Genomic DNA, 15,248 nt, shown 5'->3' with positions numbered 1-15,248 from the left:
AGTTTGGACCATCTCAGGTAAATGGACCATCCACATAACTTTTCATACAATAGGGTTCACAAACCATCTGAGACTTATCTCTGAATCCCAAGTTTAAGAAGTCCTATCAGAAGAAAAATTCCAGAATATCTATATATAATTAATTTTAGTGATATGTAATCAGCCAAAAACAACTACCTAATGAGCATCTATTTGCTTACGCAGTACCTATGGCAGCCACCACATGGGATCCAAAGAGTATTTTTTAAATATCCCATATTGCAAGAAGCTTATGATCTAGTTTAAGATACAAGCTGTATTTATGAAATGATTTTTAGAAATGTCACCATGAGACTAGGGTAGTTCCTGCTTTTAGATGAAATCATTACATCTTTTGTAAATTACCTCAAGAAGACATTTTGATAACCAATGTACTATTGCCTTTTATGTATATATATATAATTTTTTCCAGTTACAGTTGACATACAATATTATATTAGTTTCAGATGTACAACATAAAAATTACACATTTATGTATAACTTACAGGTAAAATGATCATCTGATAGCATTACCTCTTTTGGACATGGAAGTATGAGATGGGAAATAGAATTCTTTATGAATAAATATCATGAAAGTAGCAAAATGAGATGGGAAAACTGGACACTATCTAGATTCATTCAAAAACAAATTCAGACTTTATGCTGAACCATGGGGATAATGCAATGAAAACAGAAACAGTCCTTAAACCTTTATAGAGCTTACTTTTAAGAAGAATAAATTTTTCAGGAATAGAATGTAGAATAGCTAACTCTGGCCTGGAGTGTACAAAAAATGGTTTATGGTGTAGGCTGCATAGAGTATACTTACTGTACTAAAAAAAAAAAATTTGACCTTGAACAAGTTTTCTAATGTTTTGAGCTTGAGGGGGCTCATCTGTACAGTGGAAATAGTAATGGATAATATAAGATGCTGTATTCAGAGCCTGGCAATTGGTAGCTACTGCTATTATTATTGGTTTGAATGATACTAATGAACGATTAGATTTAGCTAGTCGAAAATGAAGAAAAATGATATTAGTGGATGGAGTTCAAAAGTAAGAAACTTAAGATGGACATTCCTTTATGTTTAAGGCAGTAGGGAGACTTATTTGTCTAGTATAAAAAATTATGTTGGGAGGTAATAATATGTGTAATTGCAAGCAAGTATAATACCTTTAAAGGAAATTATTACTGTTTTACTATAACATGACAGCAGTTTTTATAGGGAGCAGTCTTTTATAATATAAAAACTTGCCAATTTTTACTCATTACTTTTTCAGAGATTGGAAACGCTTATGCTGTTTTAAGCAATCCAGAAAAACGAAAACAGTATGACCTCACAGGCAATGAAGAACAAGCATGTAATCACCAAAACAATGGTAGATTTAATTTCCATAGAGGTTGTGAAGCTGATATAACTCCAGAAGACTTGTTTAATATATTCTTTGGTGGTGGATTTCCTTCAGGTATTTTAATGGGAATTATAAATATTTTATGAAGCTAGAGATCCTTACCTCCAGCTGGCTATTTAGAGATTTACCTACCTTCTTCCCTACATTTATTATAGTTTTATAATCCTGTGATGGCTCTTCATGAAGGTAGAAGAAACATATTAGAGTTATTGCTTTTACTAAGTCTGCCTTTTTCCAAGAACACATTTTAATTAAAAAAATAAAAAGAAATGAAGAGTACAGATATTCTACATTTTGTATAAAGCTGAAGGAAAGATGTATAAGTGGGAAATCCAGCGGCAGCATCTTAGCTAAGTGCTGTTACAGCTGTGGACCACTGTATGGCATTGATTCTCTGCAGATCTTTATGGGTGTTTTACTAATAACATTCTACACTGCCAGTTTGGACGTATGTTGTGGTACTTTCCACCAAAATATTAAAATGTCTGGCTTATAAGTTGTATAAAAAGTGAGTTTTAAAAATTACATTGAGATAGAAATAATTACTTGAACTAGGCTATTGAAGTAAAATATTGTAGAGACACCACTAAGCGAATGGATTTTATAGTACCAGCATAAGTAATATTGAATTCTACTTACATTTACTGTTGTTAGGGTGGAAACTAATTTTAAGAGCAGCTCTTCTAAGGTGTTTAAAATTATAGCTCGTCTCATTTACAACATTTCTTTAAGTGCTAAGTTAAACATTAGGAGAATGTTTATGAACGTAGCAGTATAATTTGGCCTTGGTGGCTCTGTCTAAGGATTATTGAGAAAGATTATGGTATCGATAGAGCATTTTGTAAAGAATCCTTGAAGGAAAGAGAATGTGTAAATACAAATTAACGATTAAAACTATAACCTGTATTTTGATATATTAGGATACATAATTACCTCTCACAGAAAAATTATTGAGACTAATAATTCTGACTAGAACTATCAGAAATCTTGCAGGTTACTTTTCCGTAGTTGATTCACAGTTCTTTGCTTTTATAACACAGCTTACTTTGTGGTAGCCATTTCTCATTGGTCACCTTATTTGAAAACAACTTCAATGTCTACCACCAAGAGAATATTTGAATAAGTTGTGGTCCACATATACTGTAGTATATCAATATGGCTGTTTTTTTTAAAAAATGAATTAGATCACTGCCCTTTGATTTTTAGAAATATTTGTGATATATTGATAAATGCAGAAAGCAGAGTTTCAGAGTAATGATCCAAGGTTTGTAAAAGCAACCAACCACAACAAAAGTCCTCTGTGTGTGCAGTATTAGGGAGGAACTTGTATTCAAGTTTTCATAAAGAAAGAACTTCTACTTTACTTTAAAGGGTGCAATGTCTGGAAAGAATCATTCCTGTTTCCATCCACCCTTTCCTTATAAGACGAGACAGCAAGAAGCATTCACTACTCAAAGATGCATTATTTTAAGTAATTTTTTAAAATTAAAGAAAATCATTTATCTCCCTAATTTAACCTTGCTTTTAATTTCTAGGTAGTGTGCATTCATTTTCAAATGGACGAGCTGGTTATAGCCATCAACATCAACATCGACACAGTGGACACGAAAGAGAAGAAGAAAGAGGAGATGTATGTTTATGATATGATTAGAAATTGTAAAATGGCAAATTTCAGCTTAGGAAAAGCAATTAGAATTGTCTGAAAATGAGGCCAGTTCTTTTAAAAGAAAATAATTTCTCTAACCAGAAGTGTTCAACAGACTAGAATATCCCTTAGATATTGGGGGAACAGGAGTAGAAGTCAAGGTGGAGGGTGGTTGGGCAATATAACACCTTCAGATTTGGTATCCTCTGATTATAATGAAGATAACCTGCAGTGTGCATGTGTTTTGCAGATAATTTCTTATTGTTGATTCTTAAGAATTTAGAATTTATACTGAAAAACTTAAATAGGATGATGTAACTTTCCTCGTTCTAATGTAGTTATATCTAATTATACACAGCAATTAAATTACATAAGGTAGAAAAGTAAGTGGAAGGAGCACTAGACTGGAAATCAGAAGGCTTGGGCTCCCACTCTGCCACTCATCAGCTTCTATGTTTCACCTTCAATCCAAAGTAAAAATAGTTTTACAACCCGATGCATATAGAATCTCTGTGAGAGAAAGAACTTCGCATCTGTAAAATAAGATCAGGTTGTGTCACTGTTTCCAAATCAGGATCACTAGATGAAGCACCTGGAAAGCTGTCTTTTTAAGAATCAACCCAGGAAGTTGGTATGTTCAGGCAAATTTGAAAGCACTGAACCAGATGATCTCAGCTGTTCTTTCTGCCCCTAAGAATGTATGACAGCTGTTGGATTATTTACAACTACAGTTATATTACAGTTTGTTATTCTTTGATGATTTTTTTTATAGGGAGGTTTTTCTGTGTTCATCCAGCTGATGCCCATCATTGTATTGATCCTCGTGTCATTGCTAAGCCAGCTGATGGTCTCTAATCCTCCTTATTCCTTATATCCCAGATCGTAAGTAGCTAAGTGAACTGTTGCAAAAAAGAATTGTTGTTTCTTATCTGGCTTTCTTTAAAGGGCCTTATTCTTTTTTAAACTTTTAAGTGCCAAATCTTTTATAACTACAAGTATTCCAAATTTTAGAATGTCTAATTTTTAAAATAGTTATTCAACTGATAAATTTATGTTGTTTATATCACTTCCATTGTGGATAAAGACAGAAGTGCTGTATTTGAACTCGATAGCAATGTAATGTGATAGGTAATGTGTTGACATTAAAGTCAAAAAACAAAAGACAAAAATAGAACTTTCATTGAACTGATAAAGATTTCTGTTATTAAGGAGAAAGTTATTAAGAGTGACTTCACGTTTCTGTTTATAAAATATTGATTAAATAAAAACAAATATTTCTTTCTGTTATATGAGGTGTTTTCCCCCAATATACTATATATATAAGAGGTCAGGACACAAAAGAAAGTTAATACAGCATCCATTCAAGGAAACTTTAGTGTAATACAATAAACATATAGGAAACTTCGTAAAATCATACTGCCAGTGATTTTACAGTATTAAAGACATGCTGGTCTAAAAATAAGAAATAACTCTTTATTTCTTCCAAATAAGGTTTTTATTAATTAAAAATTAGAGAACTTATAAGAACATATTAGTATGGTATATTAAAATATGACTACTTTTTTATGGATGATAGTGGTTCGCAATTTGAGATAATGTAAAGAAATGATAACCAATAATAACCTATAAATTTTTAATTGTTAGCTTGGTTTATAGTAGATCAGAATGTGCAATTTTAATTTTAAAAATAATGATCAAGCATTTCTTTTACAGTGGATCAGGGCAGACTATTAAAATGCAGACAGAAAACTTGGGTGTCGTTTATTATGTCAACAAGGACTTTAAAAATGAATATAAAGGAATATTATTACAAAAGGTAGAAAAGAGTGTGGAAGAAGATTATGTGACTAACATTCGAAATAACTGCTGGAAAGAAAGACAACAGAGTAAGTTTATCTAATGTTTAACATTTAAAAACTTATTCAAAGTCTTGGGAAGTGATTACTGTATATTTCCTCACTCAAGGATTGTTCTAGAACACTTAGCACAAATCAGAGCTCAGAACTTAAATGAGAGGTAAGTTTTAAGGTACATGTGGCCTATAATGGTATTTGGCACATAGCAAGGACTTAAATGGCTTTTGTGTTGTTATCAATAAATATTTGATTGAATAAGTGAATAATACCATCATTGAGACAATTGGTGATATTTGAATGTGCACTACATATTAGATATTATTGTTAATTTTCTGAATTTGAAAATTATATAGAAATGCACTTGTTTTTAAGAAAAACTTGCTGAAGTAATTAGGAATGAAAGGTTTTAATGTCTGTAACTTATTCTCAAATGGTTCTACAGAATAATAACCACAACAATAACATCAGCCTTTATTATAGAGAGAGCTAAAACAAATTTGACAAAATGTGAAAAAATTGATCAAAGTAAAATTTTTAGGGTATTCATTGAAATATTCTTAACTTTTGTGTAGATTTGAAATTTTCAAAATAAAATTCAAATTTAGCACATCTATAGGTTGGGTTAGTGGTTTTGAATAAAGATAGAAATGGGAAGGTCTCAGTATAACATTAGTTAATTCATTGAGTGTTTCACTTGTTGATTGGGATGAGATTATCTTGTTTTATAAATATTTTTTAAAAATTATTGGCCAGTGTATATATAGTCTTTTGCTAGGGTTTTTTTTATTTTGGAGTCACTTTTAATACTCTAATGTCTAGATTGGTAAAACAGTAATTTGAAATGATGGAAAGGATATTAGACTGGGAGTTAGAGACTCTGCCATTCACTAGGCCTGTGAACTTTGGTTTTTCTACCTCATTTGGGAAGAATCAGCCACAAAGGGGTTTTCCAAGTGCCTCATTCGTAAATAAAAGGGGTGGAGTGATTTTGATTTAGTTGTTAAATTCAAGCCTGATTGACTGAATAAAGATCATTCCTGAAGATCTTTTTACAATTAAAATATACTCATACTTTTGAGTATGTTTTGTTTGTGATCCTGACTGATGTCCCTACTTTGGTCAGTGTTTTCCAGAAAGTAACCAGTTTTTTTCCCTTTTTTGTTACATCTTCTCTAAGTGCTGCCACCCTTTAGAAGTATTAACAAACAGTGAAATAGCTTAGATTAACAGCAAAATAATAAAGAAAACTTCCCTGAAGAATGTTTGATTTCTAGTCCATTTATTTTTCTTTGGTAATGCTCTCCACATACTGAAGGAAGCCTCAGAAGTACTTACTACTTTGTGAAGGAAGCTTTTTTTCTTTTTGTTCCTTCAGTAAGATCATTATATATCATTTTAACTCAAGCAAACTCAGAACAAGGTTTCAAAATTTTCTACTTCCAAGTTTTGGCATAATTAAGTAATCTGAAACCTTAATGAAAGGTCACAGCAAAAACAACCAGAAGCATTATTGAAGAACATATATCTTTAGGCTAAGGAGTCAAGGTGATGCTTTAAAGCAGTAGTTCTTAAACCAGAACCAGAGTAAAAGGAAAGGGTTGATAGGATTCTATTCGTTTCTCTTCCAGAGCAGCTCCTTCTTCTTTTGTATGCTAGGCTTCTGTATGGCTTTTAGGAGTAGCACTTGGATTTCTTTTTCTTTTTTTTTTTTTTAAGTCAATTAATAGAAATATATTGAAGGGCTTCTGTGAAACATCATTTGAGTTTAAACAACTAGGTAATCTAAATTATTTACTTAGTAAAATATTTTTGTTTGTTAACAGAAACAGATATGCAATATGCAGCAAAAGTATACCGTGATGATCGACTCCGAAGGAAGGCGGATGCCTTGAGCATGGACAACTGTAAAGAACTGGAGCGGCTGACCAGTATTTATAAAGGAGGATGAACTGGAATTTTATTTATATCTTTTAGCATACTCTTTATTTTTCCTGTGAGTTTAGTTTTATCATGACAGCTAAAGAAAAAAATATTGATGTTAAAAACTAAACTGAATTGTTGGTCCCTGAAATCTTGGACTGTTTACGACCTACTGACTCCTTTAAATAATAAGAAACTGAAAACTAAAAATAATATTATAGTTATGCTTCTGCAATTATTTTCACTTTAAAAGCTTATATGATTACTAAAAATGTCTCGAGAAAGAATTATCACATCTGTAGCAGTTTCCAGTTTTAGTGATTCTCCATTTTTTCCCTTGTCATGTAAATACTCATGGAATGATCTTTTTGTGTATGTTCAGTTATTGCCTTTTAATTCTTTTAGTGTTTAGCTCCATGAGACACTTCAGTTTAAGTCTATGGAATAAATGTTCTATGACAAAATTATATTTTCCTTGTCAGATGTCAAATGTGTGGAGTTTAAAACAATGAAACTTTCAAAAAGAAAAATACAAAAGCTGTTTAACTTTGTTTAAAGTCTTGTAGCATTATCAGCTTAGAGGGAATTGATATTTTTAATATTGCCATTATATTCCAAAATATATATCAAGATAAATGAACTGGTGTAGAATATCAGTTTGCTATTTATTTAGTTTTATGAATTGCTAAGCCATGTGTAGAAATGAAATACTATACTGATAAGTTTTAAAGAAAATGTGAGGAAATGGCTATATAGATATTAAAGTCTTCAACAGTAAATTATAGTAAATTTGCAATCCCAATAATCAAAGGGCCCCCAAATGTTCATACATATCTATCTTTGAAGACTGATAAGATTTATGGAAAAAAGAATCTACCTGTTTTTTCCCCATGGAAATTTGCTGTTTCTTCTTAGTGATCATTTAAGCAGGATGCAAAAGTAAATGAGTTCTTATTACTTATTACAAATAAGTGATAAGAAAAATTACCACTTTGCTATGTGCCTTTTAACCTGATTGCCAATTCTTAAACATATAAATAGATTACAGTACACTTATTTGATCAGAGCACGATCTGTTTGGCCATATGCAACAGTGAGCCAGAAATATAGCAGCAGATAGAATAGTAATTTATAGCAAGATATCCTTACAAAATTCTGAGCTCAAATCTATTCACCATTGAATAATTCAATTAATCCTATAGGAATAAGCTCTTTATAGTTAAATTCATAATATAAATTTGAAAAGTCAGCCGGAAATTGAAGTTTTTGGTGCCTGTATATTGGGTATGAAATTATTTAATTTCTAATTTCCTATGTTTCACAATTCTAATATTTTAATGATTTTGCTTTATACTCAGTTAATGGAACATGAACACATTTTTGGTAGTTTTTTTGTGTGTTTGAGAGAATGCTATTGAGAGTGTCAATATTTTGTTTAAAGATATTTTTCTAAATGTAGTTAATTTACAGCATCTGTTGAAACTTTTAAAATGACTAATCTTTTTTAAATGTTCTCTTATATCCCCTTTCCAGGTGAGTCAATAGAAATACTTGAGTGAATCAGTAGGTTAAACTAAACAACATATTATTCTAGGAAAAGCAGACAGCTAAGCTTAACCAACTTTCTTTTAGAAATGCTACCTTTAAAAAATAGCAGTGCTTAAAAGAAAATACAATTTTAAATATTTTCTTGAGCCTGTAGAATAAATTGTTTAAAAAAGGTAATAGCATTCTAATTAACTTTGGAAGTTCATATGCATCAGAAAACTTAAAAAATTGAAATGAAAAATTTCATCCATTTATTTTTCCATTTTAATGGGAAGTTTACACAATTGTGATTGATGCTTCTGTGAATTGAACTCTTGTTGACTGATTCTTTTTCCCTTAATCCTGGCTTTAAGGAGATAGATAAAGTTATCAAATTAAGTGAAGTTATTTATTATGAAGTCATACATGGCTTTTGGACAGTGTTATATCATTCCACTTCATGAAATATTTGGGGAAATGTGTTTGATAAAATAAAATTTTCAAACACATGTGGGAAACGACTGAGTGCCTGACAACTTAAGCTGCATATAGAGTATGCAAATAAGATTAAGTTCTTAATGTCACCTATATCATGGTGTAAAGGCCCAACCAAGTGTGTTAGAATTTTGGATTATTACCTACAAAGTAAGGAGACTTTAGCTATATTGAAATGTAAGATTTTCATGTTTGCCCCTCTTAATAATACCAACATTTTCTTATTTTTAGCTACATGAGCTTTACAATTTTATTAGAAAACTTGTACTGTTCATTTTAATGATTGCCCTCTAAGTATTGCTTTGCCAGCTTCTCTTACTGGCATTTTAGAAGTTTGGCAGCGATTATATTTATTAATGCTTTACATTTTTATCCCTTTTTACATATATACACAAACATCATTGTCTTTGTAAGGATTTGGGGGGAAAATAAATAATACCTTTTCTTCTGCTTTTTTGATTCCTTGGTTTCCAGATAGACTGGTGCTAGTAAGTTTCAGAAGTAATTTTGATCAAATCGGGGAATTTGTAAGTTTCAGATTTTATTTTTATCAAATCTGAGAATTCTCAACAATGGGAAATTTCAAATTATAGTTCATCTAATAAGTGAAAACACTATATTTTGGAAACATTGCATTTCAATGTTTAAATTAGTATTCCTTTTATAATTATTACATGCTTATTTATGATTTACAGAGATTTGATACAGAAAAGAAAGTCCTTAAGGCATATATATATGCCAGTGCACTAAGCCAGTCTGCTTCTGTGTCAAATCAGGCATTCACAGAAACAGTAATGTGGAATTCCAGTCCTTTATTTAATTGCACTTTTATGCTTAAATTTTCTTCCTGTTAAATCTTCAGTTACACTAGTATGTAAAATAGTTACCAAGAGAAATGATTGACATGTTCAGTTCCCTTTGTGGATTTGCAATATTTAAAATGTAGCTGTTATTTAACTAATATGGCATATTAGTATTACTTAATAGTGTATTCCTTCATATTCATAAAAAAATAAATCTCCACCTGAAGATATTCAGGCAGTGAAATATTTCTTGATGTTGGCCTGAGGACCAAATGAGCCATCTTTCCAGTCGAGTAAGTATTACATCAAAGGACCAAATGGTTCAAATGGAGAATTCGTGCGTTTATTTAGCTTCCCCATATGAAGCTTGGGTTTAGTACTACCCATATTACTACTGTCTTTATACTGAGCTAAGCAAACTAAAAGGGCATTCATAATTTTTCTCAACTCAACAGAAAAATTTCCAAAAATGAATAATAAATCAGAATTTTAATCTTTATTGGCCACATTGGACCACTGCCTAGTTAAAATCCATAAAATTCTCTATACACTGGTAAAGAAAATAGTCATCTGATAATAACTTCCAATATTTTTTATTCTAATTTTTAATTACACAGAAAAAGTGGGTAAAATAAGGATCTTCAAGGAATTCTTGTACATCCCTTTAATAATCTGGCGGGCAACACAGTCCTAGAATTCAGGCTTCCTTTTTGCTTTCATTACTATTAAATAGATACTTTCATTTAAGTAGAAACATTTTATTTTCCCTCAAAACGCAATTCAAAATATACTCCTTATATTAAGGACTATGTAGCCACTTTTTTTGTAAATTCCCTGTGTGTATCTTTTTTCCTGTTGGTACGTGATTACTTATTTAATTTTATTATCTGCTGGTTTGGGGGGGCCAATAGACTTGTGAATATTCTGTGGATGTGTCCATGTATAGCTGTATATATATAACTCTATATATTTTTTCCAGCTATTACCTCAAATGTGTGATTGTTTAATGTATACGACACGTTTGCACAGAGCAGGGCTTCCATTATCAGTGGATATTCTTATTGCTGACTTTGAAAATCACACCACAGAATTTCATTGACGTGAATTCTTTCTGTGATATTTTTCATATTTTAAAACATTCCTATTATAAGGCCCATACTTCAAATATAATTGTACCTCTCTATATTTAGCAATCTGGAAATATGTATGGGTAAGAAGTGTTTATTGAAATGTCTTAGTTTAGTGTGTTACCATTGAAAATTGGGATTACTGGTTGCCAGGCTGTCTAGAAACTGCATAGCTGATGATAGACAACTGGCATGAATGTGACAAGGTTCATTCACTTAAGCACTGGAATCGGTACAGTCCACTCTGAAATCCTGTTTTGCTATTTAAGAACACCACTAAAATAACATGGATTTTTCAGTGACATTGGGTATTTTAAGCATCAATTTCAAAATGAATTCTTTTGGAGTTGGATGACTATGCCATATATAAGAAGAAAGGAACTCACACATGAATATTTTGTAATTTATTTGTATTAAGAAATGCTTCTTACCTTTTTTTTTTTTTTGGATTGCTACATAAGAATTTCCATTTAGAGTTTAAATCATGTTTTTAAAAGCTACAGATAATTTTCAAGGTGTGATGGAATTTTAATGGAAGCCTTGTATAAAAAGTTAAATGAAGTGAAACTGGTAAAGGACATCTTAACTTTATTTGTTTCTAGTGCATTCAAGATTATATAATTAGATTTAAAAATGAAATGTCTGATTTGTAAAATATTTAATGTTATATCAGACTTATATAAAATAAAATTTTCTGTGTGAGAACTCTGTTAAAGAAAATGATTTTGATTTTTAATGAATGTTCTGCTGAATGATATATGATGAATTTTTGTCTTTCAGTCTCTGCAGTTTATCTTAAATATGAATAAAAAGGTCTGTTCTCACTGTAAAGGATTTGTTTTTATCATGTTTTCTATTCTTAATATGCCCTTTCATTCATTCATTTAACCACTCAATAAATATATGAATACCTACTATATGCCAGTGAGCTAGCTGAGTGTTGAACAAGACATGGAACAAGACAAAAAAATAATAATAATAACTTATGAAATTTACATGTAGCAAGGAAGATAAATGTCAAGTAAATAATTGTAATGATGATGAATGGTACAAAGAAAATTACAAGGTATAGTGAGAGCATATATCTAGAAGACTTAACCTACTCAGGGAGGACCAGGGAAGGTTTCTCTGAGAAACTGACCAGAAGCTGAAACCCAAAAGATAAGAATGCTGGAGAAGTGTTTCAGGCAAAGTATGCTAAGTTGATAAAGTCATAGAAACTTTACAGGAATGAAAACAAACTTGTATGATTATGGCATAAGAAAGGCAGGATAAATTAGAATTAAAATAGGGGCCTGATCCCATAAGATCATATATAAAACATGATGATAATAATTGCACTTTATCCTAAACAAGTAGAAAACCTCTGTGATTTTTAAGGAGGGAGATACATGATAAGAGTTGAGTTTTCAAAATATTTTAGTTGCCGTGCAGAGAAGACTGGAAGGCAAAAGTGAATGTAGGAAGGGTAGGAAGTTACTGTCCAAGGATAGATGATCATATCTTAGACCAGAGTAGAAACATAGATAAGTGAATGTGAGAGAGATCCAGGAGGCAGAATCAAGAGAAATGTGATTACATCTGGGATGGAGGCAGCAATTAAAAATGTCTCAAAAATTTGGTTATAAAGCGAGTAGAGAAAAATGGTAGTAGCTGGAAAAGGAGGTGGTGTCTAAAGAAGGCTGGGTTGTTTTTTTTTTTTTTTTTTCCAATTATTAATTTTATGAGACCTTTCTATTTATTACAGGAGAGACCTTACCAATTTTTCTTATTCTGATGGAAAGGGGCAAGTAGAAAGTGAAAGAGTAAATATAGAGAAAAAGAGATAATAGCATTAAATACCTAATATGTTCAGAGGATAAAGGATCCACTGCAAAAATGTAAGAATTACTTGAGCTAAGAGACACCACCAGCATTTTTTCAGAAAGGAATGCATGGAGAATAATAGGTACATGCAGGTAGATTTGTAGCATTAGTGGGATGATGTTATAGTTTGCATTCTCTTGGTGAAATAGGCAGTTTATACAAAGTGGGGGAGAGAGAAGAATGATAAGCAGAGGCTTAGAATGAAGATAATTTGAAGGAGTTCTTTTCACTGATTCAGCTGACTAGTGAAAAAGTAGGATTTCTATGGATTCCAGGTTGGTGACAGAATTTACAACCTATTTAGTTGTATTTTCTCCAGCTTAACCCAGCAGCTTAGGCATAGGCATGGAGAATACTACTCATTTAATTCATTCAAAGTTGGCGTTCTGTTCAGGCACTAAAGTTGGTAGGGGAGTTCAAGATGTTGACAAGTGCGTTCCACTATTTGATGTAAGCTAGAGATCAGGGGAACTGGTGATTTCTGAGGTGACAGCATAAGTCCAGGGTGTGATGACAATGGATGGTAGCATACAAGAGCAAGTTATTGCATGTGACCTTATAATTGTATTCTCAAGGGCCCAAATCCTGAACCACAGCCTGAATCAAAATGACTGGATATCCGACTTGGACAGTCTGTGATAAAATTTTCGTTTTTGTATGTTGGAGAATCTGCAACACTCTTCTACCCATGCGAGTTTGAATACCAACTAGAATTTTCACACAGTGGAGCCAGCCTAAATCTAGATGATTGTTGATTTTTTGATAGGAAAGCAGAATAAAAAAAAAAGTAGAGATCTGCTGTATACAACAGCTAAGAGAAATTCAAGCTAAAGAGAAGCAGAAACAAAGGCTTCAATAGAACCAATAAAGTTAGAACTTTAACGTGTATGTTTATTAATTACATAATATACTAGTATGAAGTGTACATAGTAAAATAGAAAATTTGAGATAAAAATTGTATGCACGTATGTGTACAATTTTCCTTAGTTTCTTACTGAACCTCGGGGATCATCTGGTACACCCACTTTGGTGAACTGGTACATAGTGCTGATCATCTTTTAGAACAGTAAATATTTCCCTTAGTCCTAAACTAACAGCAGTGGTATTAATGAGTAAATGCAAATGGATCGATCTGAGTATGAGTACATAAGGAACTCTCCTATTAACATGCTATAATTCAGAAACCATCACACTTGGAAATTAGAAATCTTATTAGTTCTTTCTATTTGAGAACATAGTGATGTTTGGAGATTTTGGAAAACTATGCCCTCCCTTTTTGCCACTGGAGAGGAAGGAAAAAATATTTTCCAGGTCAACTACCATTTATTAAGGTAATTAAGGTGGAAAATTTTGTAAAAAATGAAAAGCATCTCCAGAGATTAAAAAATTCTTGCTAGAGTTCATATTTTTACTTGTTTCTAAATTTGGGTGGGGGTGGGGAGTGGGGAAACGGTGAAAGTCAGGGCCAAGTTAATGGTTTCTTTAATCACTTTAATAACTTTTATTCCCACAAATGTCAAATAGAGTGCCTGTTGCTGAGTGCAAGAACTACACAAGAAACTGGGAAAAAAAAAGTAAAACATGCCCCAGTCTTCTAGACTTTATGGTCTCATTGGGGAAACAAAAACTGTGACATCTAAGCACAAATAAGTATTGATTATTCTTGGTAGTATATAGTAGCATTCAAGAGAATGATAGGTGAGAAAGTGTTACAAGGAAATGAGATTTAAATAGTGAAGGGGTTCAGCACATGCCACCATAAAATATGCAACTTCGGCATATCGACTCTTGAGCTGAAAGCACTAAGAAATAGATGTAGGAAGGGCTCTCTGACCTCTTTTCTACCTAACACTGGTCATTAAATTTTCCATAAGGTGCCTTCCCTCTACCCAGTAGAGAACATCCCTATCACTAGAGACAGGGAATTGATGCCAAAATGTACCTGTACAAAGAAACCTAATAAAATAACCTTTATCTCCCATTAGTTTCCCCAGTATATTCAGTAGTCACTGTCCCATAATTAACTGCCCTGAGTCTAAGCCCTTTTGTCTTGTCACATCTCCACAATTTATCGTCTTTGTGTAAAAATGTATATAAACTTTTGGGCCTAACAGCTTCTTCGGATTTTCATTTCCTTCTGAAGACTCCTATGTATACATAAATACGCTACATAAATTTGTACGATTTTCCTCCTGTTGTCTATGTCAGTTTAATTCTTAGGCCCAGCCACAGAACCTTAAGAGGGTAGGAGGAAATTTGTCCTCCCCTACAAGAAAAGTAATCTTATCAGGTGAAAGGAACCTCCTGAACCAGTGTGGGAAAGGCCGTGTTGATGGAAGGGTGAGGTAATCAATTTGGCTGGAGTATGATTCACATCAGAATGTATTCAGAAGTAAAATTCATATGTAAAGTGCCAGATTAGAGACTGTCAACTTTATCACTGTCTGCAATGGTGCATAACTAAAGATTTGTTTGAGCAGCAGTAATGTGTATGGTTCTAGGAAGGTTTATCTGGCCATTAAGTGGCTGTTGATATAGTCTTGCTGAATAGAATAATGGTTTGAACAAAGAATTGAAAA

The 15,248-nt window shown here is 32.1% G+C and overlaps 1 protein-coding gene across 1 annotated transcript in view; it reads left to right on the top strand.

Annotated features, from left to right (window-relative positions):
- Nucleotides 1–11,634, top strand: part of DNAJB14 (DnaJ heat shock protein family (Hsp40) member B14) — a 40,126-nt gene extending 28,492 nt beyond the window's left edge. Inside the window, exons 4-8 of the mRNA XM_039848863.1 lie at nt 1,299–1,484; nt 2,966–3,060; nt 3,848–3,957; nt 4,789–4,961; nt 6,755–11,634. Of these exons, the coding sequence (XP_039704797.1) occupies nt 1,299–1,484; nt 2,966–3,060; nt 3,848–3,957; nt 4,789–4,961; nt 6,755–6,879 (689 nt within the window). The 3' untranslated portion in view covers nt 6,880–11,634. The remainder of the gene's footprint in view (nt 1–1,298; nt 1,485–2,965; nt 3,061–3,847; nt 3,958–4,788; nt 4,962–6,754) is intronic.
- Nucleotides 11,635–15,248: the final 3,614 nt, after the last annotated feature.

This window comes from Pteropus medius, unplaced genomic scaffold (assembly GCF_902729225.1).
Source record: "Pteropus medius unplaced genomic scaffold, Ma_sr-lr_union100, whole genome shotgun sequence".
NCBI lineage: Eukaryota > Metazoa > Chordata > Mammalia > Chiroptera > Pteropodidae > Pteropus > Pteropus medius.
Note: the sequence above shows the minus strand (reverse complement) of the source record. Positions and strands in the feature narration are given on the sequence as shown.